The 25215-nt window shown below is 34.4% G+C and overlaps 3 protein-coding genes across 3 annotated transcripts in view; 2 read left to right on the top strand and 1 right to left on the bottom strand.

Moving 5' to 3' along the window:
- Positions 1–22105, top strand: part of LOC133841217 (uncharacterized) — a 40051-nt gene extending 17946 nt beyond the window's left edge. Inside the window, exon 4 of the mRNA XM_062273570.1 lies at positions 22087–22105. The gene's annotated coding sequence lies outside the window, so the exon portion shown is untranslated. The remainder of the gene's footprint in view (positions 1–22086) is intronic.
- Positions 5067–7536, bottom strand: LOC133841216 (probable cytochrome P450 312a1). The gene is made up of 3 exons (XM_062273567.1): positions 6639–7536; positions 6025–6584; positions 5067–5968 (listed from the first exon to the last, which is right to left on the bottom strand). The coding sequence occupies exons 1-3, from the start codon at positions 7271–7273 to the stop codon at positions 5625–5627; spliced, it is 1539 nt and encodes a 512-aa protein (XP_062129551.1). The 5' UTR covers positions 7274–7536; the 3' UTR covers positions 5067–5624.
- On the top strand, positions 17054–23452 carry LOC133841218 (uncharacterized). Its single transcript, XM_062273572.1, has 3 exons — positions 17054–17749; positions 22087–22285; positions 22855–23452. Exons 1-3 carry the CDS (start codon positions 17527–17529, stop codon positions 23039–23041), a joined length of 609 nt encoding a protein of 202 aa, XP_062129556.1. The 5' UTR covers positions 17054–17526; the 3' UTR covers positions 23042–23452.
- Positions 23453–25215: the final 1763 nt, after the last annotated feature.

Below are 25215 nucleotides of genomic sequence, written 5' to 3' on the forward strand. Positions count from 1 at the left end.
TGATTTCTGAGGCATTGCAATGCCAAGATATCAATCGCTTTTAATGTGTTCGCTTCGACAATCCTTTAGGCTTAACTTAGCTCTTAATTATTGCGAGAATAATCCAATTGTGGTTTTCTTTAAATGCACTTTGAAAAGCATTAGAGTTCATACTAAAAATAGGCAATGAATGGAATAAACTAGGAAAAAAAGGGTTGAATATTTGATTTTTTAATCTATAAAGTATGTATTATTCATTTTTATTTATTTCTTTTTTTTGCATTAATTTTGTAATATTGCTGAAAAAAAGAATTTTAATAAAATTATTTATTTCTTAGCAAAATTTAATAGTTTACATAGTATTTGGTAGATTGTATAACGAGTACTAAATAGAATTCATTTTTTAATATAGTTTGTTTTTTGCTGTACTTCCTTGATTATCATATAAAATCGTATTTTAATTTAGCTTATGTAAAAACTTGTACTTCTTAAAATAAATATAATAGTACTTTTTATCAATTATAGAGATCTTATTTTAATGAATTCATTAAGTATGCACTATTTTTTTATTACTTAAATTTAATATGTCTATATTATAGTAAATCTGATTAGTCTATTTATCTGATTAGTCTGCTAAATTGCACTTTTAGTATTAAATTCAAGAAAAGTAGAGTTAGCTATGATTTTCCTTACAAAATTTATAAATTTCTTACACATTTTGTATGCTAAGTAACTGCTCAAAATATTATCTCACAGCCAATTCGATGTGTTGCATATTTCCCAATCAAATTATAATACTCTCGAGTGTATAATTGCTCGCAGTTTTCCAAACTTTCCACACCTTTTCCTCTCTTAACTTTTGGCTATTTTTGGGCATTCGATTGTTGCCCGAAACTCAGTTCATTGGCAACTTTGTTGTTCACCAACTTTTCATATGGCTTTTTGGCTGAAATGTGTGTGCACAATTGTTGTTGTCTGTTTGAGTTTTGTTAGCCACATTGTTGCTGCTGTCGTTGGCCAAATGTAAACTTTGCGTTTAACTTTTGCTTGTTAGATTCAAGTGGAAGCGGCGGCGGTTGCCTTGTAAAATGTTTACAAACTAAAAAAAAAATAAGTTTTATGCAAAAACATGAAACACGAACCCATTGGGAACTGTGGCAACAGTTTTGTGTTTGGTTTCTGTTACAGTTGAAAGTTTATGTTGTTGCAGTTGCATTCAGTTATTGTTTGCGTCAGTTGGTGCTGACATCTTCGATATGTAGTCGTAGTATCTTTAATAAAATACAATTTCCAGTATGCAATTATTTTTTAAATTAATTCTGTATTACTTTCTTTTCTGCTTTTGTTGCTCTCTGTTGTTTGTTTTGTTGGCTTTGGACGTGCTTCGCATTCGTGTGGCGTCTGTTTAACGTCTTAGTTGCAACTCTCGAGGGTCGAGTCCAGGTTACGGTTTTGTTTTCTCTCTCAAAGGTTCCTTGCACCCCGCTGCATTTATTTATATTATTTTTCTTCTCCGCTCTCTATTATGTTGTTTACTCTGCACTGTAATTAGCCAACCCACCTAAGACAGCTGCTGTTTGTCTGTTGGCCAAAATTGCTATGCATAAAAAGTTTAACTTGACATTTTTGCAGCACAACACACAGTTTGTAATTTGGACATTTCTCGCTTTCTCTTTTACACTCTTTAGTCTCGTAACCCTTTTAGATATTTGCTAATTTTTTTTCTTTACTTTATACTTGCATTTTACTTGCAGACTTCTTAATTGCATTAGCCAATGTTCCCGCCCCTCGCTCGTTGCTGTTTTGCATTTAGATTTGAGTTTAGAAATGGAAATGGAAAAAAGGTAAGTCTGCTTTAACTCGAGTTTCTTTTAATTTCTTTAAACATCTTCAGCTGCCATTTTGTAATTACTTTCTGCAAAATTAAAAAATCATAAAAATGTGGGCTTAAAAAATATAAACAAATTATGCATAAATGTTCATAGTCCAGTTATGTTTTTTATGGCCTACACATTTTACGATCTTTTTGGACATTTTATTGACATTGTCTTTGAACCCTTAACCCTTCCACCCCGCCACGCTTTAACCCATTCTTAACACCAGCCATAACTTAATTATCCATATGAATCCTTCAGTTTTTATTGCTAGCCCGAGCCTCACTTTTAATTATGATGAGTACTCGGCACTTGGCACTCGCAGCTGTCATATTTTTATTTATCTAAATTCACAGATCTTCACGGCTTTTTGCTCATTAAAATAACATGAAATCGCCTTCGCCGTCGTCGTCTGGCAAAATGTTTTATTGCGCTTTTCCTCATTTCAACGAACATTTTATGTCCAGCAGCAGCTGAAACATCATCATAAGTTTATTGTTTGCCTTCCGTTTTGGGCTGTTAATTTTGTATGCCTTCGGGGCAGGCTCAATGTGCCAAGATATTTTCATCATTTTAATCAGTTCACATTGAGAAGAGGGAGAGGAGACCTTTGTGTCTCTGTCTTTGCGGTGAAAGTTAAGGAGCTTCGCTTCATGGTCAATGGACATTTGTCATTGTTTTGTGATGCAACAACAACATTTGCATGCTGCCACCTTGCTGCATGCAGCATGCAAGCTGCGACGCATTTGCGGTTGCCATTTGAGGCAGGTGGGTTATCATGGTTGGGTCGCTTTGAAGTAATGCTGCCTCTGCCTGCTGCCCAAAGGCTAAGCCTCATTTGTGGTCAAATTGTGTGCTCTGCGTCAGCTGAAAGTCGATTATGTCAATATTGTGCCATGGGTAATGGCCAATGGTTGTGTATGTCGGTTTGTGTGTGTTTATGTGTGTGTTTGTTTGTGTTTGGGATCTGTTGCAAGTTGCGGCCGCTGGCTCCTTCCGATAGCGTTCAGTTTAACGCTAATTAGTGTTGCCCTTAAATTGCAGCTTAAAGTTGCAGCTTTAAGTTTTTAATAGTCTGTTTTAAGGCCAAGTTCTTGCCCATATGCCACACTTTGGCAAATCACAACACACAACACAACTCGCACATAAACTAGCTGTAACAACACATAAAAATCGTAGCATACATTTAGGAGTTAAATTACAAATGCGAGCGAGAGAGAGACAGTGATAAAGGGGTGGTTGAAGGCAGCGCCAAAATAAAAGGAGTAGCTGCATTTGCACATTAAAAAGCCATAAAAATCGAGAATTGAATTGCCAAAAGCAACATAAAATAAAAAAAATAACCAGAACAACAAGCGGAAAATAAAGTGGCCATGAAAATACATTAAAATGGGGAAAAGGAAAAATCTAAAAGTAAAATTCACAAAACCGATTGAAGCAATCAATTAAAATTGATCAATGAAATTGAATCACGTGTTACAATTCGCTTAAGGAAACGGTATCGAGTTACATTATGCCAATGGAATTGAGGCCTCATAAAAGTGATGGAATTGATGTAACAGCTGAGTTGTTTTTATTACTTTAAGATACAGAATTGTAAAGTATAAATTGAAAAGAGTTGAAGATTTAGTTAAGTAACGTTAGACACTTTAAAGCAAAAATAGAAAATGAAATTGATTAAAAATGGCAAAGTTAGAAAGTTAAAGTAAAAGCTGAGTTATATTAACTAATTTAAGTTTCAAAGTTGAAGTTGAAAATGATATCATGATGATTTAGTTAAGTAAATTAAGACGATTTGAAGTCAAAATAGAAGAGGGTATTTACTAAAAATATAAATGTTTAAGATAAATTCTTTATGTGATGGACTTGAAGGAATAGCTGAGCAGAGATTGAGAAGAGTTGAGGGGCTAGCTAAGTAAACTAAGGCAGAATAGAAATATCGTTAAAATGGGATACAATTAAAGTCTTCAAGTTATTTTTTAAACATTAGGATACACAATTAAGAATGTAGAAGTTGAGTAGATTTATAGATTTAGTTATTTAAAGTAAGGAAGTTTAAGTTAACAGAGATTATAAAAAAAATTATTAAATGTGGATTTTGTTTAATTCAAACAAAATATAGAAATGTGAATGATGAAGTAGATTTATAGATTTAGGTATTTAAATAAAATAAAAATAAAAAAACTAAAATTGAATAGCAATTTATTTAAAAGACTAAAATAATTGTTCACGATAATGAAAGGGAGAAGAAAGTGAGAAGTATCTTTTCCAACTATCTTATTTTTTAGAAAATAAATACCTAAGTTACTTAATTGCCACTTCTTAGTTCTTTCAAATACTTTTTGTTGTTAACACTTCTTACAGCTTTAAGCTACTCTAAGCCTCATTAGTAAGTGATAATGATAGTTGCCTCCTGTCTTCCCTTTTAAGCATTCCAATCCAATTGAGAAAGTTTTAGTCTGCTCTCAACGAGTTCACTGCACTTTATCTCTACTATTTTCAGAGCTTTCCTCCCGCCCAGCATTCCTTTTACCCCTTACATTCAATGCTATCAGTTGTCAGTGGCAAAAAAAACTTTTATGCGCTTGTTAACAAAAGCGTGAAATTCAATGCGAACGAACAAAAATTTACGACACTGCAAATTAAACTTGATTTTTATTTAAATAAATTGCATTTTATGCGCTCAGCAAGGATATGCGATGCTGCGTCTCCAGCGTCGACGTCGGCGTCGTCATCGTCGTCGTCGTATCGTAATAATAAGCAGGCAACGAGCCATAATTTGCACCGGAATATGACGGGAGGATATGTTGGGTTGGATTGGGCTTGCTTTATGTATTTTTATTTATTACACAGAGCATCATTGGCAGGAAATGTTTGTTGATTTTCCGCAGCGCGCGCACAATAAAAAATCGGGGCAAAAAAGCAAATTATTTTCTAGACGAACGCGCGTTCCTCAAATAATAAAAATATACAAAAAAGGCCAGAAAATTGTTCGAATTGTGCCCATTGATTGACGGCTTTAAAGGGTATGATACAATTCTGAAAAGTTTATACAATAGTATATAAAAAAAGAGATCATTTAAATGTTGAAATCTTGGTATAAAAATTTGTCCGTAGAAAACGTATTCAAAACTATCGATTTAATATAACTTAGAAAAGTTTAGTGTAAGTTACGAGAACTTCAATAAGATTTAAAAATTTCATTAAGATGATTCATTAAGATGATTTTAATTCAGAGATTCATAAAGTGGGACCTATTTGGAACTCTTTTATAAAACATGATCGTATTTTCAATATTATTTTGCTGTCGTGGCAGTCGGTCAAAACAAACAACAAATATTACAACTACTTTCCACTAAAAAGAAAATTGGCGCTATCTTGTGGTCGCTAGAAGCTAAAGTTTGTGTTTTAATGAGTGTTATTGTGTTATAATGTTCTTATTCGTTTCCATTCTTATTTCAAATGGTTATACTTGCTAAGAAATAGTCATATTAAAAAAAAAAAAAGGGTAGGTAATAGTCGATCAGCGTGTTCACGCATCATATTTTATGTGCGTTGGCGTCGCCGTCGTCATTAAAAACGGAAATGTAATGCGTAATTTGTGTGCGCCGCGAAGTATGCAATATGAAAAATCGTATCGTGAATGGAGTCAGGCGAAGCGAATTGATAAGGGCTTAACAAAAGGTTCGCCAAACAAATACAGCCAACCCTTAAAGAGCACTTAAATGTGACAGATCTCGAGTTGTATCCTATATATATTCTCTGACTAATCTAATCAACGGCACGCACTTTGCAGTAGTAGGGATTTTTGGTGTGCAAAGTCATGACAAAGATGAGACGCGCTTTCTCTTGTCGTTCGCCAACTGGCTCGAAGTAATACTTTCTTAGCAGATGCGATAACACAAGCTTCATCATGACCATCGCATAGCGTTGACCAAGGCAACTGCGTGCGCCCGTCATGAAGGGCAAAAAAGTGGAAGGTTCTATTTTTGGTTCTGCGTCGCGTGCCCAACGCTGTGGCTTATAGACAAGTGGGTCCGGAAAGAAGTCCTTGCAACGACCCATATACAAAGGTGAAATGATGACATCGCTGCCTTTTGGTATGAAGAAGTCATCTAGAAGAGAGAAAAGTTAACTTTCCATTATGTTAAGATATTAATTGATTACTTACTGATTGTGCAATTGGCTGTGGCTCTTCTAGCTGTAATGGGACCTGATGGATACATGCGCATCGATTCTTTGATGCACATTTCGAGGTATTCCAGTTGACATAGTTGCTCCATAGTGATGGCTTCGCCTGTGTCCTTGCCACACACTTGCCAAATCTCCTCACGGCAGAGTTGCTGATAATCCATGTGCATGGTCATGTTGTACATGAAGAACTTAAGTGTGGCCGCGGTCAAGTCAAAGCCACCGAATATTATTGTGTCCACTTCCTCGCGTATATCTTTCACCTGCAGTGGCTGACCATCTGGGGTTCTAGCCAGCAATAGAGTATCCAAGCAGCTAAGCGTACGCTTCTCACTCAACTCTGTATTCTCTGCCGTTCCATAATTCCGATTGGCCAGATCCGCATTGAGTTGCTCAAAGCGTTGCTTTATGATGCCTTCTGTAAAGTTATGTAGTATTTTGATGATTTGCTGCTCCTTGGCAGCTAAAGCAGTCAGATTATAAATGCAGTTGCTGCGATAGAACAAGTTCTTCAAGCGATAGTCGATGATGCGTACAACACTAGGAAGGAAAGTTCTTGGTTTGAGTTGTTTAATTAGACCATTTCATACTCACTCTCTAACCGCATCAAAGTAGTCCGATTTTAGCCCTGACTGTGCATTGACTGTTGTGCCCAAGGCTGTTTCACAGATGGTATCCAACGTGTAACAGCTGATGTATTGAAAAAAGTCCACTGGTTCATTTGTATCAGCCAACTTGGCCAGTCTGTCGACCAAAATGCGTGCTTGACGCTCAAACACAACCACAAATTGCTTTATCATGCTATAGTTGAAGGCTGGCGCAATCATTTTGCGACGATGTGTCCATTTCTCCACGCCACTTGTGAAGAGGCCTTCGCAGAGCCAATTTTCAAACACACTGTAATCCGAAGTCTTTTGCAGCAGCTGCTGAGCACTGCAAAGTGCCTGAATATCCTTGGGATTGCAGTCGAAGAGATAGAGTTTTGTGCCCAGCCAGAGTTTGCCGCGATGCTCCCTCAGATGACAGTTGATCAGGTCGGTGGCTCGCTTGAAAGGACGCGGTCCAATGATGCGCGCAAAGATGTGCAAATGTCCGATGATTGGCCAGGATGGAGGTCCTGGCCAATTGCTGGTTAAACGATTAATTCGCACGTGATATTGAATTGCATATGCCAAATAGGCGATGAACACACAACACAGTAGCCAAATAAAAAGTGACAAATCGATCATTGTGGCTTGAGTTCTTTCATTCGACTGATCGAAACGATCAGCGAATTTGCGAATTTAAATGAGACAGTCAGAAGCAAACACTCGATTGCCACACACTGTCGCGATTGATCATCAAGAGAACAGGAAAACAAAATATATATAAATGTATTAAAGTAAGCTTCAAAGTAAATGATTATGTAATTTTTGCGAAAACTAATGAGCGTAGGTTCCAAACGTTATTAGCCAAAAGCTGCAGCAGGTTAAGTGATATTAGCCAGCGTTCAGAGGCGAAACCGAATTGAACCTATTGTCAGCCAGAAGCAGCGCTTAAGTACGCTGTCTGTCTGGAAGAGCTCGACGATCTTTTGTGTTCGATCCTCTCAAGCAAAATTAACGAAATGTAAACAAATAATATAGTATAAAGAATGAGAAGCTTGTTCTATTGAAACGCACCTGAAATGCTCTACAAAATAAACAAGAAATAAAATCGAAAAGTAAAGTTTAACAACAAAGAATTTAGTACTAAAATATTAATTCAACTTAGTTACTTTAAAAATCATTTTGTTTATAAAGCGAATCTCCTTCCTGCTTAAATTGTCAATAACTTACTTAAATGAAGTCAATTCTAGACACTTTAAAATACATGCTGAGCAGACTCTACAAACAGAGTAAAGAAAACTGCACAAAACTATTAAATTTACTTGATATTCAGTTGAGGTGTCGTTCGATCGATTGATCAATCAATCATTATCACTTATTGAATACCCAAATGAAAGGGTATCTGTAATGCAATTCAAGGCGTTGTCTACTACTATTGAATCCGTTCCACTCAGCGTATAAAAAATTACTCAAAACAAACAGTACCAATATGATTATTGCAAAATATATAAATTTGATGAGCTGTCGCACCCAATGCATACAAATTCATCCCGAGTGAGTGAGACTGATGGACGGCTGGAACCGTAAACAGAATCGCACTTGGCTCGAATAGCTCTTCAGATACTTGGGAACTACCCGGCAGATTCTGTATGATACTTGTTCTGCACTCCATCAAACCGAACATGCTTTGCCATGTGTGGCAAATATTAAATTATGAAAACTATCATTGTTGACGTAAATCTTAGACACATCAAGAGACTACTTGCTTATTAAATACAGCTGAAAACTTTGGAATAGCAGTGCTAGTGACCAGTGCGTTTAAAATTGAAAAAAAACTGTTATAAACACAACTTCCAGATAAAATTTAGTTATAACAGCATAAAGTATTTAATTTTTAGTAATTAAATACTTTATTCCATTTGGGTAATTCAATATTTTAGCGAATATGGATAATAACAAATGAAATTGGATGCTTTATGAATAACTTTGAAATAGCAGTGCCAAAAAAAAAATTTAATAAATTTCAAAAAAATCATATAAATAACTTAATCCTTCTAAATTGCGAGTTGAATACGACCTTATAATTTGTTGTATAGCCTTTATTGGCTATTAGAGCCTCACAGCTACGTGGCATGGAGTCCACCAAGTCCTTCTGGCCCTATACCTCCTGCACAACTTGTCGCAGGTGTGGCATAGATGTCGGGGATTTCTTGGCAACATAATGCTTGAAGTCCCCCATCAGTTCCCAATCGGATTTAAATCCGGGAACTGTGCTGACCATGGCATTACATTAGTTTTTTCATGACCAAACCACTTCGTGACCAGTTGGCCGGTATGTTTAGGTTTCGTTGCTCTGCTGAAAAGTCCATATTGAGGGGGCATTTCATCCTGAGAATACTTCAGAAAAAACTGCTATTCTAAAGTGCAGCCCAAAAGTTATGCACATGTGTAAAAATATCTAAATTTCAGAAAAACTGAACAAATCTAACGGGGTTTTTGGTAGTTTCTTATCTATATGTTCCATTTTACAAAAATAATGTGCCGGGGATCAACTAACAAAAAGGAATATGCTAAAAATCCGTTATTTTGTTTTTTCTTGTGTCGCACTGCTATTCCAAAGTTCACAGCTGTACATATAACAAAAGAGAAAGCTACAGGTGAGTGTGCTCGACTCTGAGATACCCGTGACTCATTTTTAATAAAACCAGATTCTACAAATATACAAAAAATATGTCGTGAATATAATATATATATGTATATATAATATACAATAAAGTACAAAATATATCAGATTGTCAGACAAATTAGCTTGGATATGACTGTTTACGCTGATCAAGAATGTATATACTTTATAGGGTCGGAGATGCCTCCTTCTGCCAGCTACACACATTTCCTGCACAACATTATAATACCTTTCTACACTATGGGTACCGGGCATAAAAACAGACACCTATGGTAATGACAAATATCAGATATAAATGTTATCTTGAATATATTCTTAATTACAACTTTAGTCAAAAATCCTGTATTAATTAGTATCATAATAAAGATTTTGTCAAGTTTTTTTTTGGTTCGTTTCGCTTTGTGCGATAATATCTGAGATTTTTTTCACTATTTTTTCTGCATTCATTTCGTACGCAAAATGTCATAATAATTTTAATTAATCTCATATTTATGCCATTTATTTGCACTTTTCATTAAAACAAAAAACGATGAAAAAATTGCTGCAGTCCTCTTCATTTACAATATATAAAAAAAAAATGAAGAAGAAAAAAACAATGAGGAAAAAAGAACCGTCTGCATTTTATTTATATTGAATTGAAATGTAGGCAGAAGAGAGAGAGAGAGAGAGAGGAGCAGACAAATAATAATATTTTCAGCATACAATTTTATGAATATACAAATGAATATACTTATAGTACTCCATGCGAGTGTATGATGATATGGATATGAGTATGATTCACATACAAGCGCATTAATTACAATTATTCGTGTTTATTTGTGCGCTGTAACTTTTGTGTTAATTAGTGTAAATACACAGTCCTGCCTGGCCTACCTTTATATAGTATTTTTTTTCATTTTATATTTTATGAACAGTTTTCTGGCTCTATTGATATGCAAATGTTGAAGTTTTTAAATGAATGAATGCAATGACAGTTGGTCAAAATGCAAAGTGCAAATCAACGAGCGGGAAACTCTCAGAGAATGCCACTCACAGATTTTGTGTGTACAAAATTTATAGTACAAATAAATAATATGACAAATAATATTGTTTATCTTTATTATCCATTAAACATTAACAATTTGATTAGGCCATATACGAAACAGAATCCATTTTGTCAGCAAGTGAGTCTGGCACAACAAATGCTCGACATAAATTCCATTATCTAATGGATGCCAATAAACAGTGAATGCAAATAAACACCCAAATGCACACACACACACACACATACACACACACACACACACACTTGCACACAACTGACACGAACAATCAGATGTAGATACAGTTATGTAACTGACAGCTTCAAGGAACATTGTCTTAAACACAAAATTAAAAGTGATGCGAGCAATGCACAACAGAGTGTGAGGGAGTGAGAAAGAAAGAGAGAGAGAGAGAGAGAGAGAGAGGGAGGGACAGCAGAGACACGACTGAAACTAATTTGAATTTATGCAAAGATGTCGACCTGCCTATTACAATATTTTACATTTATGAGGGTATCATAACTTTGCCATTCAGTTTGCTAAAACTAAACCATAAATCAATTTCATCTATTGTACGATTGCAGCACAAATTGTTCATATTGTAAACATTATTTGTGTTGTATATTAGCTTTAGGCAAATTTGTTTTGTTTTGCTTAATGAAAATAAGGTTCGTTGTAAATAAATATTGTGTGCAGTTCCATTGACAAATTTGCGCAAATAACATCTGGTTTAGTTGAAGCTGTCTACTCACACAATAAACGTATAATATAGAAAAGCTACTATAATATATTATAATGAATACAACGACTTACTTAATGACACATAATATCTTTGAATTCTGTATACTCGTACAATATTGCATGATCTTATTGTTTGCGTCACAAATGGCAATTTTCATGCAAATATTTATTCATCGAATTCAATAATTATCGATAAGATAGAAGGGCAATAACTTTTAAAAATAATGATATTGTAAACTCATGTGAACTTTATTGAGTAAACACAAAATGATTAAAAATTTATGACATCTTTTTATTGGTATCTTATAATATATTATATTTCAAGCTCTTTCTTTTCATAATTATCGATAATTTAGATTGTAAATTAATGATCAAAATAGTACCTTTTGTAAAGTAATATTCACTTTATGAAATAAACACGAATCAATTACAACTTTCTCACTTTATTTGCTAGTATCTTAAAATACATTTCTATCTCCTGTAATGGAATGAAAATTTTTATAATAATTTCTTCATGCTATTTACATATTATACTTAGGTAAGATAGCTTATAAATAAATTGCGAAGAATTATTTTTGTTTAAAAGAAGAAATCACAATTTCTTTCTTCTCTTCAAGAATACAATTTTTGCCTTTTGCAAAGAAATTAGTAAATATCGATAAGATTGTAAAGAAATGTTAAAGAAATTTGTATTTCAATTAATGAAAAATGTTCTTACTGGAATGTGAATAAAAGTACTTTCATTGCAAAGTATATGCACTTCGTTGCATTCAATTTGCCATTGTTTTCTTGTTATTATTGTTGTCGGTGAGCATGTAGACCTCTGTAATTAAACTGCACATTATCAGGAGGGCGACACACATACACACATCACACACACACACCCACACACACCACATAATTATGCTGGGCATTTCTACCGTGCTGTCCTGGACCCCACCCTGCTGTCACTTTGTGTTTTGGTGTCTTGTGTGTGTGTGTGTGTAAAATTTAATTTGGCTACATTTAATTATTGTTTATGCAACGCTTCTGGGTCTGCGATTCAAGAGGCGAGCATTAGTTGCAGTGATAATTTTAGCAAACACGAAGATGATACGCCATCCAATGTGGCTTCCCGAAACTACGAGGTATTCGGAAGGAGCAGCAACATCAGCTAAAGACCTCAATGCGACCGCAGGGTTTGCAGTAATCGCGTCTTGTGTCAACATTAATCGCATCAAATTTAATTTCACAATTAAATGCAAAGACGCGATGCGTTTAGCATAAATTAACAGCATCTTGTAAGTAGGCACCGCAGGGGTTGTGTGTGTGGTTGTGTGGCAAACAGGGGGGGGAATTTAGGGTTGCATTCAACTCCGAGGTGTTAGTTGTGGTTGTGAAAGCCAAAAAAGCCGCCAGCCAAAGCGAGCGAGTCGCTTCCGTTTCCGTTTCCGCTTGCTTCCCCCTTTTTTACTACTACGACTACCTAAATCGAAAGTGTGGGCAACAGTTTTCCATTTGCGTATTTTATTGCAGTATATAATTTAATTGACATGGCTAACAAAATGCATTTGGCTAAAAGGAATTAAATGCCTTTAATTGATCGCTTTAATTAAATTAGCGAAACAACTTAATAGCACAGTTTTAAAGCTACAAATTGACAGCACATTTCACAAGCTCTGTATGATTGGGATTAATTTCGGGTTTTTGTCTGTTTGCCAGACTGAAACATTAACGTGAATGCAAGTTTTCATTGTTTCTTGCTGTGCAATCAATTCTGGAAAATCGCTTTGGTCATGCATTGGATTAAACCATTCACATAATAAATTTATAAATCGAAAACTGATGATGTGGTGAGAAGTGAATACCCGATTTTTTAGCAACGAAATTCAATTGAGCTGCTTAGGCTTACTTAACTTTCTGCAACTCATGAATGATACGGGTTTGCATAAGGTTCAATTCATTCAAAACTGTAATCTTCGAGCAGTGACTCTGCAACTGTTGATGACTTCTTTAATATTCAATTTGAATTATTGTTCTGTCAAATTCGTTTTTTCTGATTATTCATTAAAAGTTTGCAATGCTTCGTAAACTACAACAATGACTCTAAAACTGTTCCAAATGCAAGCTTGAACTTTTATAGTGACTCTACAACTTCATATAGGTAATTTTCGACCCATTCTTATATGAACTGAGTATATAATGAATATTTATAAGTAAAAATGATCTAATAATTGCAATGAGGGGTATATTTAGTGAACAATTTTATATTTAATAGTGCTGTATAGAGTTCCAACTTTTGCGTAAAATTCGCATAAAGTTTAACGTCATTAAATTATTCATTGTTGATATTCATAAATTATTGAACTCGTTTCTTATAATGTTATATATTAGCTACTAGTTAGCCGTTGATGTATTGAGATTGACATTTATGCTGTCAGCATTTTGGGCATATCTAAAGTGTGTGTTAATGTTGTTGGCCCCTGGTCAAATATGCCACAATTACGGTCTAGAAAAGAAACCGCAACACCGCATGCCACAACATTTAATCGACTTCACTTAGGCGGCGACAGGGGAAGTTCATGTGCACACTAATTTATGGTATTATTATAAATTTAAAATTATAATTTTAAATAATATTTTTTAGCCTTATGCCTCGTTGCGCAGACAGCAATGAAGTTGGTTTTTTCTCTCTCCCTCTCTCTCTCTGTCTTCTTTTAATCTTTTTGGCGTTTACTTTGCCGTTAACCTTCGACGCGAAAATTGTTTCGTAGGTACTTTTTTTAATACCCTGTAGCAATTGAGGTAAGTAAGGGTTGTATGAAATATGAGCAAAGTATGAAAAAAGAAGAAATCAGTGGTGGCCGATTTACTAAAGTCGAATTAGATATATATTTCGAATTTGATATTTATTTTTGTAACTTTATTAAAAATATTAGAGTAATTAAAACATATGTTATTATTTTACACAACTTCAATTTGAGCTTATTTTTCTGACTATTCCAAAAATATAAGTGTTTGGCTAGGAAGATCAAATTAAATAAACAGTTATTATGTTTACAAAATTTCAATGTTGAGCATATTAAAGTTAATTTCAAATTTGATTTTAAAATAAAATTGCATCGAAATGTACTATAATTACAAAAATTAAATTTCGAGCTTTTTCAAATTTATTTTAGAATTTAACTCTTTTCTCATTTCTTGACTATTACATATTAACATTATGGCCACACAAAATCAAATATAATATTTACAAAACTTCAATTTTGAGTCGGTCGCTTTTTATTTCCAGCGCATTTCGTAGTCGAGTAATTGTTGCTTTATGAATAAAGCTTGCTGCACAAAATGTTTAAAGGTGTTTTTTTTCATTCAGTTATTATTCTTCTTCTCTCATTTTTGCTTGTGTTTGGCCAAGCCATAGCGTTGTATTATGAGAGTGCCACAACGACAGCGAAGCGAACTGCGACTTCGAGTACGAGTTTGCAATTGAAGGACGTTGGCGGCATTGGCAATTTGAAGGCGAACGTAATCTGTTGCTGGATATCTGTGGCAGTTGTTCTCAAAGTTGGCTGCGGTTCACATTGGTTACCAGTTTCGCATTTAACTTGGCTGTTATCTACCGTTAGTTACGCTAGCGACAACTCAAGTTTAACCCACGGTTGCAAGTCAATTTCGAACAGTTGCTGCTTGCAGTTGCAATCGTGCCACACTTAAAGTTGTCAGTGTCGCTGTCGTTGTCATTGTTGTTGTTGTTGTTCTTGTTATTACCTTTAATTTGCTATGTATTTTTGGGTGATTGTTGGCCACGTTTCGCTGCGTTTACTCAACTTACAACTTAAACAAACTGTCCGGTTATTTAAGTTGTGCAGTTGGCTTCTTGTTCTCGGGCAGGTTTGGCAATCGCCGCCTCTTCTCAGCAGTCACTCAATCACTTTGACAGGGTCAGACTGGTTGTGATTTTCTTTTTTTGGTGATGATGGATTTGCCCAGGTAATGAGAATGCACTCATAAAACATTCAATCTCTGACCTTTTACCTGCTGACAGCTAGTATTAAGATTACAACTTTCAGCTGTCTAGGACTCGCAACATTTCCAAAATATTTAACCAAATATTTACATTACGTGGCCTACGTGAGTAAACTCTCTTGTGCCATGGAGGCAGTTATTGACCATTGACCCGTGTGTGCGTACAGTGCTGCGAGAAGTATGCATACAGCAGCATGCCATTAGCAGCCACTGTCTATGCATATGTTTTATCTATTATTATTATTACCGCGGCAAGCTCGCTTTACGAGATTTGTTGTGCTATTAGTTTTTGAATCATTATCTGTGCAATTTGTTGGGCTATAAATGCTCAAGACTTGGGTCGCGAGTGGTTTCTACTTTGCTGCGGTTAGAACCTGTAATATAGGAAGTTTACGGTTTGCCTTGCTTCATTTTCGTAATAACAATTACAGCTATTAATAATGTACTACATTTGTATTTACTTTGAAGTTTGGGTTATATTTTTGTACTTAAAATGTCAAATTAAATTCAATTTATATTAGAATTATAAACATATATGAAACCTGTCGGTTAAAATTATTAAATAATACATAAAACAACTAAATGTTAGTGTCTTGCTTCTTAAGTTAGAATATTCAGCACAATAAATAAATAAAATTGACTAAATACATATTAAATTAATTCCAATATATTTGGTAATAATTAAATTATAATACAAACAAATATCAACAAAGTTGATATCGTTGTTTATTTTTATTATAAGCTTATTTGAAATATTTTATAATCATATTATTAAAAAGGTAATATTTTAAATCGCGATACGAAATACAATTTTGCTTTTTATAATATTTATGCACATCAAATATTCATATTTTTTTAACATATTTGTATTGTTTTCTAGCTAAATAATTCAAATGATATTCGAAAAAATTTATATAATACATATGTTGTGTTATTTAATATTCCAACTAATTTCATAAATTTTAAATGATGAGACCAGCAAAATAATTCCATTAATATTCGAAACATTTATCATAATATTTATGTTATGATATTTTTCTTCAATTTTTTTTTTACTAATTTGCTATTTGAGTAAGTTAAATAGTACAAATACAATTATAAATATTTAGTACGACAATTACATTTATTATTTTTAAAATTTTAATTGGATTTATTTCAAAGATTATTTATGTTGTGGTATCTTAAATCGGAACTATTTATTTTTTTAATTTTTTTTATTTTCAAACAAGTTAAATTATTGAAGTAAATATTTATTATAACATTATTGTTGTATTAGTTTGCATATGAATTTATTTATTTACTTAAATTCAAAAATATTTGAAATTTATTTTAGTTTTATTCAAATTAAATAATTGAAATGAATATTGTGTATAATTTTAATGTTGAATTAGTTGGCATTAATTTATTTATTTTAATAAAAATAATATTTGAAATTGTTGTAATTGTTGCTTACGTTTTGTTATTTGACATCTGAACTAATGTATTGCACAGCAAATTAACAAAATACGTTTAAGGGCTTTGGGTGTTGTTTATCTGTTTAAGTTGCACTTTGATGTATACTAAATTTGATTGTTTTTCAAATTTGTTTGTCTAAACAGAGAGCGCACTTCGGTAATATCAGTGAGTGCAATGAGGCGGGCATTCGCCTGTTCAGGTAATCGAACTCGAATGGGGACCAAGTTTGTGTCCAATCCATAAATACGACGCAAGTGAGTACAGCAAGTACTGGCTTAAAGGTATATGTGTCGCATATAATTAACACCAACAGTGGGCACTAAAACTTAGCGAACAGCAGGTAACAAACACGCGCTCTCTCTCGATCTGTCTCTCTATCTCTCTCTCTCTCTCTTGATTTCCTCTCTGCTGAGTATCAGCTGTCAGCTGTTTTTCAGTCGAGTCTCAGCTTGATCGCAACTGAGCTGAGCTGTGAGCTGTGAGTGCGGAGCGTTTGTTGTTTGTTGGTTTTTTGTTTGGTTCAGTTCAGTTGAAAGCAGCCTCGAGGTTGGACGCTCATCGCTCGGTCGCGAGTTTTGTTTCGGTTGCATTTCGTTTCGTTTGGCGCAGATTCACAGTTACATTTGCGAGTCTTAACGTGTTGTCTGCGCTTGAATGCCAAATTTAATTGCCACAGCAGCAACAGCAGCTATCGCGGTTATCGAAGACAGCTAACGTTTAATTTGAAAACGTTTTTCAAACACCACAAACAACAACACAAAAATCACCGCAAGTCGTGACTTTCGTTTTTCCCCAACTTTCATTTTTTTACGTTTTACAAGTTTTCATTGAGCCAAGTGTCAAACGGATAATTTTTCTGTAATTCAACAGCAACAACACACAGAGGTGTTTGTGCAGTGTCTCTTGAAAGTTACGTGTTACAACATCAAGAAATAAAAGAAAAAAAAAAGTATTTAAGTGCACGTGTGATAAAGAAACACAACGGTTAAATGGCTCTCATTGATACCGCTTGGCGTTGCCGCCTCATGATCTTTGGCATCCTCACTCTCCTCCTCGTGGGCGATCTCGTTGGCTTCGGCGGTCTGAGTGTGCGCGGCGTCAAATCGGATAATCCCGATGATAATCCCCTCCAGGGCGGTGGAGCCCCCACTGGACCGGCGGCTGCTGCTGGCAAATTTCCGGAGAAGAATGCTGAAATCGATATAGGCGAAGGTGAGTGAATGACATTTTCCCCAGTTGTTGTGCTGGCATTGTAAAATTTAATTTTCTGTTTTCGAATTGGGTTTTTACGCAAATTTAAACTCTTGACTTTTTCCCCTCCTCGACTTGTTTACAAATTCTGAATTTTTCCGACTTTGTTATTTTGGCATTTACAACGCAAATTTTTACACACTTGGCGCATCGCATTGCAAAATACCTGATGTCTCTTTTTTTTATGGGTTGGCTTCATAAACTCACCTCCGTTGTCGTTTTTGTTGTTTTGACTGTTTTGTCTTGCTTTGCTGTTGTTGTTTTTTCTGTTGTTGTTGTTTCGTTTTATAAGTCGCGCTTTGTTTGGTCGTATCAAGGTCAATTTCGATTTATATATGGAGACCCCTCGCGTTGTATTCGTTCCATTGCTCTATCCGAAAAAAAATGGAAGAAATACAACAGCTGACATCACGTGTAAGCAGACCATTAATAAATGTGTTGTGCCTGCTACCCGGAATCGACTAGTTGAGGCCTTAACCATTAATATTATTATTACTTTTACAAGCAATTTGACAAAACGTTTTTGAAATTAACAAATTTAATGGACAGAGTGCGTTTAAAATAACTTTCAAATCATATTAGACATTTACAAAAAATACAGAAATAATATACATTCTTTAGAAGTCTCGGAATAGAATTGCATTTAAAATTAGAATTTCTTATTTAATTAAGTTGATCGAAATGTTTATTTTGGAAATCGATTTTAATGATTCGGTTGAGTTCAGCTCTGGTATTATATATATAAATACTCATTAATTTGGTTGAGAGTTTATTTTGGAAAATAATTTCTAAGAGTGATATCCAAGAATATAAGAGACCCCCTCTTAGAAATTGTTTTCGGAAATAATTAATAAACCAAATGGGAATTACTAACAAACATTATTTGAACTAAAGAATGGCTTTAAAGTTCTTCAAAATATGGTCGTATGAGTCAGCTTAATTCAGGTTTGGTACTATTCTAAGTTGAGACAGTTTTAAATATTCCCAAACTAGATACGAATAATTAATCTTTTTTTAGATAGTCACTTATAAATTGAGTAGCAATTAAAATGCAATCATTATTTTGAGTTTTATATATTCCATTAGAAATTCTTATTAATTTGGTTGAGAGTTTCTTTTGGATATCCAGGAATATAATTCCCCCTCCTACATGCTCTTTCAAAATGAACAGTCAACCAAAAAGGAATTATTAAGAAATATTATTTGAATTAAAGAATGGCTTTAAAGTACTTCAAAATATGGTCGTATGAGTCAGTTTAGTTCAGGTTTGCTATTATATCATTACTATGCTGGAAAGTTTTCTATTCGACTTATCAGACACGTTAGGTTGTAAATTTTGGTGGTCATTTAATTGCTCAGACAAAAAGTTTCCATACGTCGCGTCATAAACTTTTTTATAGAGCGTACATGTGTTTCGCAATTGAGTGTCCTCTTTATAGGACCCGTTTGATATGTCACATTAAACTTTCGGATTCGTTTTTATTTAAAAGCCTTTCTTGCCATCAACTTAACCGGATTTAATTTGTTAAAGTTTCTTTTCAAAAAGTCACGCAATAAATGTCAAGAGAGGGCCTCGCAAAAAATTAACACAAAAATAATATTATTTAACATGTATTCACGGGCAAGCAAAAAAAAAGGAAAACATATGCTTGAAGCGCTCTCCGTGGTTCGATTATGTTTTATAAACAAAAACAATGCGAGAAAATATTTGTAACCACTTTCGATGGCACAAAGATTTGCATAGCATTATGGGAGAGGGACTCACGACTAGCGGAGGAAAGTGTGATATAAGAGACGGCAATGTTTGAATGTGAATACCGTATTCAGCCTTATGTAACGAATGCCACAAGTTGAGCGCGGGTCTCGAAACCTCCAATGACAATAAAAACCAAAACAAAAATGTTAATGAAATCAATCGAAAGTCAAAGTGCAGCTCGAGGCAATCGAGCAACAAATTTCTCGATTGCTAGCGAACTTGAGGTCGCCTAAAGAAAGAGACTTGGCCAGAATACCTCAAAATGTTTAGCTTGGGTCATTAACATGATCTCCGTCTGGCTTGATTTGCTTGCGGTTGTTGTTGTTGTTGCTGTTGTTGGTTTAGGTGAAAGTGGAAAAATGCCAGGCAAATATAAACTTCACGTAATAAAATCAGCAAAGTTGTTAGCTTTGCCTACCTTGCAAATCTTTTGTGTGTGTGTGGGAAACTGCAGCTCAACTTTCCCAGAGCAGAGTAGCAGGAAAGAGGAAAATGAGCAAACCAAATAATGTAGACTATTTCCAGATAATTCGCTGTCGCTTTATGTTTGATTGAGCTAAGATTCAAATTTCATGCACATTGTCTAGACAACGTCGAAATACTCGTAGAGTCCAAGCCAACAGGAAGTTAAGAAGCCAATCAACAATATAAGCAAAGCATTGACTTAATTTGTGTGCTATTTAATTTATTGAACAGCTTTCGAGTCTCAAATGCACAGTTCTTTTTTTTGGTAGTTGTCGTTTCCACACCGATTTTTAGTAGATAGAAGCTGTCTCGCGTTGCCGGTGCTCTTAACCGGTTTTAATACGTAATCGCATCTTAAGCGCCGGTTTATAAAAATTGATCAACCTGAAAACGGGTTCTACGGAAATCGAGAGTATAGTAAAGTATGAATGTGCCCTCCTATCGAAAATAATCTGCCGTTTCATAATATCTGTGTTAACGACATGTAAAACGCCAGGCTTTTAAAATAGTAAATAAACAAAAATAGTTAATCAGGGTCTTCTGTTTACATTCATTCCATTCACTGATATCGCACGTTCTCTGCCTTTTGGCATGATTTTCACGTTCCGTTCGATTTGGCCAAGACCACATTACGGTTAAAAGCCGTGTGTGATAAACATGTACAGCTTGCATTTTACTCACGTTGATGACTCGTTTAATAAAATCAAATACTACAGCTGCATTTTTTATCGGCATTTTTCCCCATTTGATTGCGAGAAAGATATTTGATACAGTTGATGATGCAAATGTTAATCAAATGGAAATCATTATTGCGAATTCGAATTTATTTGTTAGAGAATAGATTAACAAGAGAATTATTGAGTAGATAAATCTAAACACGCAAATAATCGTAACATCTTTTCTTATAGTTTTTCAAATAAATTAACAACGTTTCTCATGTCAAAAGTTGACTTCATCATGTTTAATTTTGGCGGCCTTCCGGGCTTCAATTTCGTTGCATTTGGTTATTTATTTTAGCCGAAAGGCAGCAGCAGCTTTAATTTAAATTGCTTGCTTAGTTATGCTTCGCTGGCTTTCTTTGCGAAGACAATAATAATAAATAATAATAATATTAAAACACATGCACAAGGCTATAAATAAATAAATAACCGCAAAACAAGTCTCCACCCAGCAGTTGGTTTTCTTGGCTTGAGGTATTGGATTAAGGGAAGAGAGAAGGGGGAAAGATTCGACTCTTTTTCCGCGTACAAAGTTCAGGTGTTAAAACATTTACGCCAATCGTTCTTTTTGAATTCTTGTTAATTGCCAATAACTGCCATTTGTTGGCAACTATCATCAGAGACTTAAACCTAATGTTTATTCAACAGCATAATTAATTTAACTAAATATCAGCACCAAATGACTAAGCAAATATTTTGCTAGAATTTCCATTTAAAACACTAGACAAAAACGCAAAAAAAATGCTATTCAGAGTTCATCGCACGTTTCGACCTTGCTGGGGGGAGTAAAATACTTATGCATATGGTTTCTCGGGTTGACCGCTCACTTTGCTTAGCGCCAAGTGTGCAAATATTTTGAAACTCAATTTCAATATTTGCCAAGTCTCAGAACTTTGCATTTTTAACTTTGTATTCAGTAAAAATGTTGTTGTCTGCAGAACTTGCGCATTTATATCATATTTATTTGCTTATAAAATGTATTTTCCAGTTTCGTATTTGTGTAGATGTTTATTATTTAAAATGATCGAAAACAATTCGAAAATGTGATAAAAGCAAACAATTAAAAATAAAGAATTGCTCATTTATTTCGTTGATTACTTTCGACAATTTATTTAGCTTAGCATTCGTTTTTATACCCTGAAAAGGAATTTCTTTTTAAGCGCCGAGAGATAACAACTTTAAAATAACATATAACGATTAATTAATTATCGTGTTGTTGTCATTATAATTAAAAATCCTCTTACCTTGAAGTATTAATTAAAAAGTAGCTTCTCTAGTATTTTTGGGGTTGCAATGCCAAGCCGCAGTTTAAATTCTCTTTTGAAATTTATTTACTAATTATTTTTAAACAATTTCAGAGCATGACTTCGACGAGTTCTCTGCGGCGGCAGCATTGAAGCCCAACACAGGAATTGTGACGGGAGCGAATCTAAAGACGAAGTCACAATTAACGGATACAATCAAAGAATCCTGTTTACCCAAAATGTTGTGTGAATTGGCTGCAAAGCCAGAATATGAGTTGAGTGAAAAGGAGAGGGAACTGTTGCGCTTGATAAGGTGAGTTATGATAAGAGAAAGAGGAGTGTAATTAGTTGTTTGAGATTGTGGTTTAACTCGTTTGACATCGACTTCAATGTCCAGTTATATTGCACCTGGGCCTGTGGGAATGCCGAGTCGTGCATTGAACTTGTGTGACAAAAGAGTTTCGTCAATGTTACAAATATAAAATTTAGTAAGAAGCAAGTTGAGTCAGCAGTGACAAAGTGCTGTAAGAGGTGAGAGAGACAGTCTTAACCTACCTCAAAATAGCTTAACCCTGTCACACAAGCTGTGTTTGCACACATAATACAACAACTAGAGGGAGAGAGATCAAGTTGTTTTGTTTTGTAACCTCGCACTTGAGTCGAAGGTGAGCGAAGCGACTTGAAAACTGTAAAAATGTGTTAGGCTGCACATTGAGTAATCATTGTCATATTATTAACATTCTCCTTGCTATTGAACCGGCTAATTGCTAGCCAAGTTAATTCTGATCACAACCTCGCACGAAACAACAAGCTACAATAATAATTTTTATTTGTGTACTTTGTAATTAACTTCCGTTTGTTTTTCTCTGTTCTTAATAACAGATCACCCACCATGCCCTGGATGATGAATATGCCGCCGAGCAAATGGTATTTTGCTGCTCATATGGGGGAACTGATGCGACATACAGCCGACAATCTACATGGTCCAATGGGCTGTGCTAATCTCTGGCCAAATTGCCCGATCAGCTCAAAGAAGCTGATGAAACTGAGCTACAAGGTGCGCGTTTAGCACACACGCACACTTTGTTAATTGTGATCATAGTAATGTTAAGTGATTAGGATATATAATTATTACACACACACACACATCTCTGGGCCCAGAAAGAAAAAAAAATATGAACTATTGTACTATAATTTGTTTCCACTCTCCTCACACACACACACGATGGCCTCTGGCTGCTGATTAATAAAAGTGCCTTCAGTTCGTAGGCTGAGGCATGACTGATGTGACAATTTGCAATTTGTATCTATTAGCTTGTAGTAAGTGTGTCCTAAGTAGTCATTTAAGTGTGGCTAGTCTATCTCAATTACATATATGTGTACGTTAGTTTTTTGTTTAAACTTGTAAACATTATGTGCCTAATGTAAGTGCGACGAGCGTGTGCAATTTGTAAATAAATGCATATTGTTATAGTCTGAATCTGAATTGTGTTTTTTTGTACTTTTATCTTATGTTTTGTTTGCACATTTTGCTAATGATATATGAATATAGTTGTGTTATGGATGCCAAGTCATCTTTACATCGTCACGACTCGTTGTCTTGTAACTTTCAAAATGCATTCGGAAAATGCTTTTTAATTGCCTAGGAAATATCGATTTGACGACTGGAACTCCCATCGAAGGTCATAATTCAAATCATTTATAAATTAAACACTTTGGATTGTGATTAAAAATGATTTTCTTTTTGTTTTGTTTCGCTTTTTGTAATAATAATGTGGCCAAATCATAATCATGAAATCCAAACAGTGAGTTTACACTTTCAATTGGTTGCAATTATGCAATCGCCCCGTCTAAATGAGTTGCGCTTTGTTTCTGCTTCGCTGGCTTGGGAGCGAAACAATGACTTTCTCAACGTAATTGCAAGTGTAAAAATATTGAAAAATGTTTAAAATATTACTTTAGTCGTCTGTAATGAGGCGTATTTATTTTTGGACAGTAACAAATGACTTTCTTTAAATGATTATTAACTATGAGTTGATAATGGATAGAAAAATTATGTATAGTTATGAACTTGCGAATTTACAGAGCACTATGAATGGAATATTATTTAATATATTAGTTTTAGTTAAAAAAGGTTTTTAAAATTGAAATTAAAATCACTTTTTTTATAAGTTAAATTCAATACGTTTTTGTAGAGTTGTGGAATAGTAATTGAAGTTTGTTTTTTTCCCTTAACTAGTTAAATATGTTTAATAACATTTTTAATATCCAAGAATTGCAATCAATCTTGCTGATTAAAGTGACTGATTTTTAAAATAATCTTTAGAATAAATTAAAGTTTATATATGGTTATAAGGAGTTTCAGAATAGTAATTGTAATTAGCTTATTTCTCATTATTTCGTATGGATTGAAAAACATTTATTTCTTTACTCCATTAACAAATTGGTCTGATCTTTGTGTTTTTTATTGATCTTGAAATATGATTTTTGTATTAAATTAACTCAATACATTTTTGTATAGTTGTGGAGTAGCAATTGAAATTCGTATTTCGACTTCAAATATTTAAATATTGTTAATAACATTATTACTATTAATGCACTGCAATCAATCTTGCTGATTGTTCAACATTTAAAAGACTTGTGAGGTTCGTCAATAGTTTATTTCTCTCATTCATAACAATTAATAACTCCCCGTAACCGCTACGCAAATTCATATTTTTTTGGCAATTCAAAGTGTAAAATTTGTGTTGCATACTTTCGGGCGCGCTGAGAAATTGCGTCGCACAATAAATTTGAGCAAACACTTTGTATGCAAATTGGCTCGCTTGGGAATGTTCACTGACATTGCACACCTCACAAGCAACAAAACCATCAGAAAAGATACTAAATCTAAGTTCAATATTTATTTTCGCCGATTGTCGATTGTCGATTTGCTGATTGCCGTTGCCGTTGCCGATTGCCTCATTGAGCATGACGAGCGCGTACGAATTGCCACACACATGAAACGAGAAGAGTTTTGAGCGAAATGATGGCGGGTTTATGACAGACATATCTAATGGCTAATTAAATTTGTTAAACAATAAAAAGGGGACAACAATGCTAGAAAGTAAACAACTTGATTAGGTAAACATTCTTTCGATTTCAACATCCAAATAACATAAATCAGTCAACGACACGTGGCTGTGTTTTGATTTGTTTTGAAGGCTTTTGTGTGTGATCGATTGCGATGCGACCACGATAAAT

The sequence above is a fragment of the Drosophila sulfurigaster genome, chromosome 3 (assembly GCF_023558435.1).
Source record: "Drosophila sulfurigaster albostrigata strain 15112-1811.04 chromosome 3, ASM2355843v2, whole genome shotgun sequence".
NCBI classification, from domain to species: Eukaryota; Metazoa; Arthropoda; class Insecta; order Diptera; family Drosophilidae; genus Drosophila; species Drosophila sulfurigaster.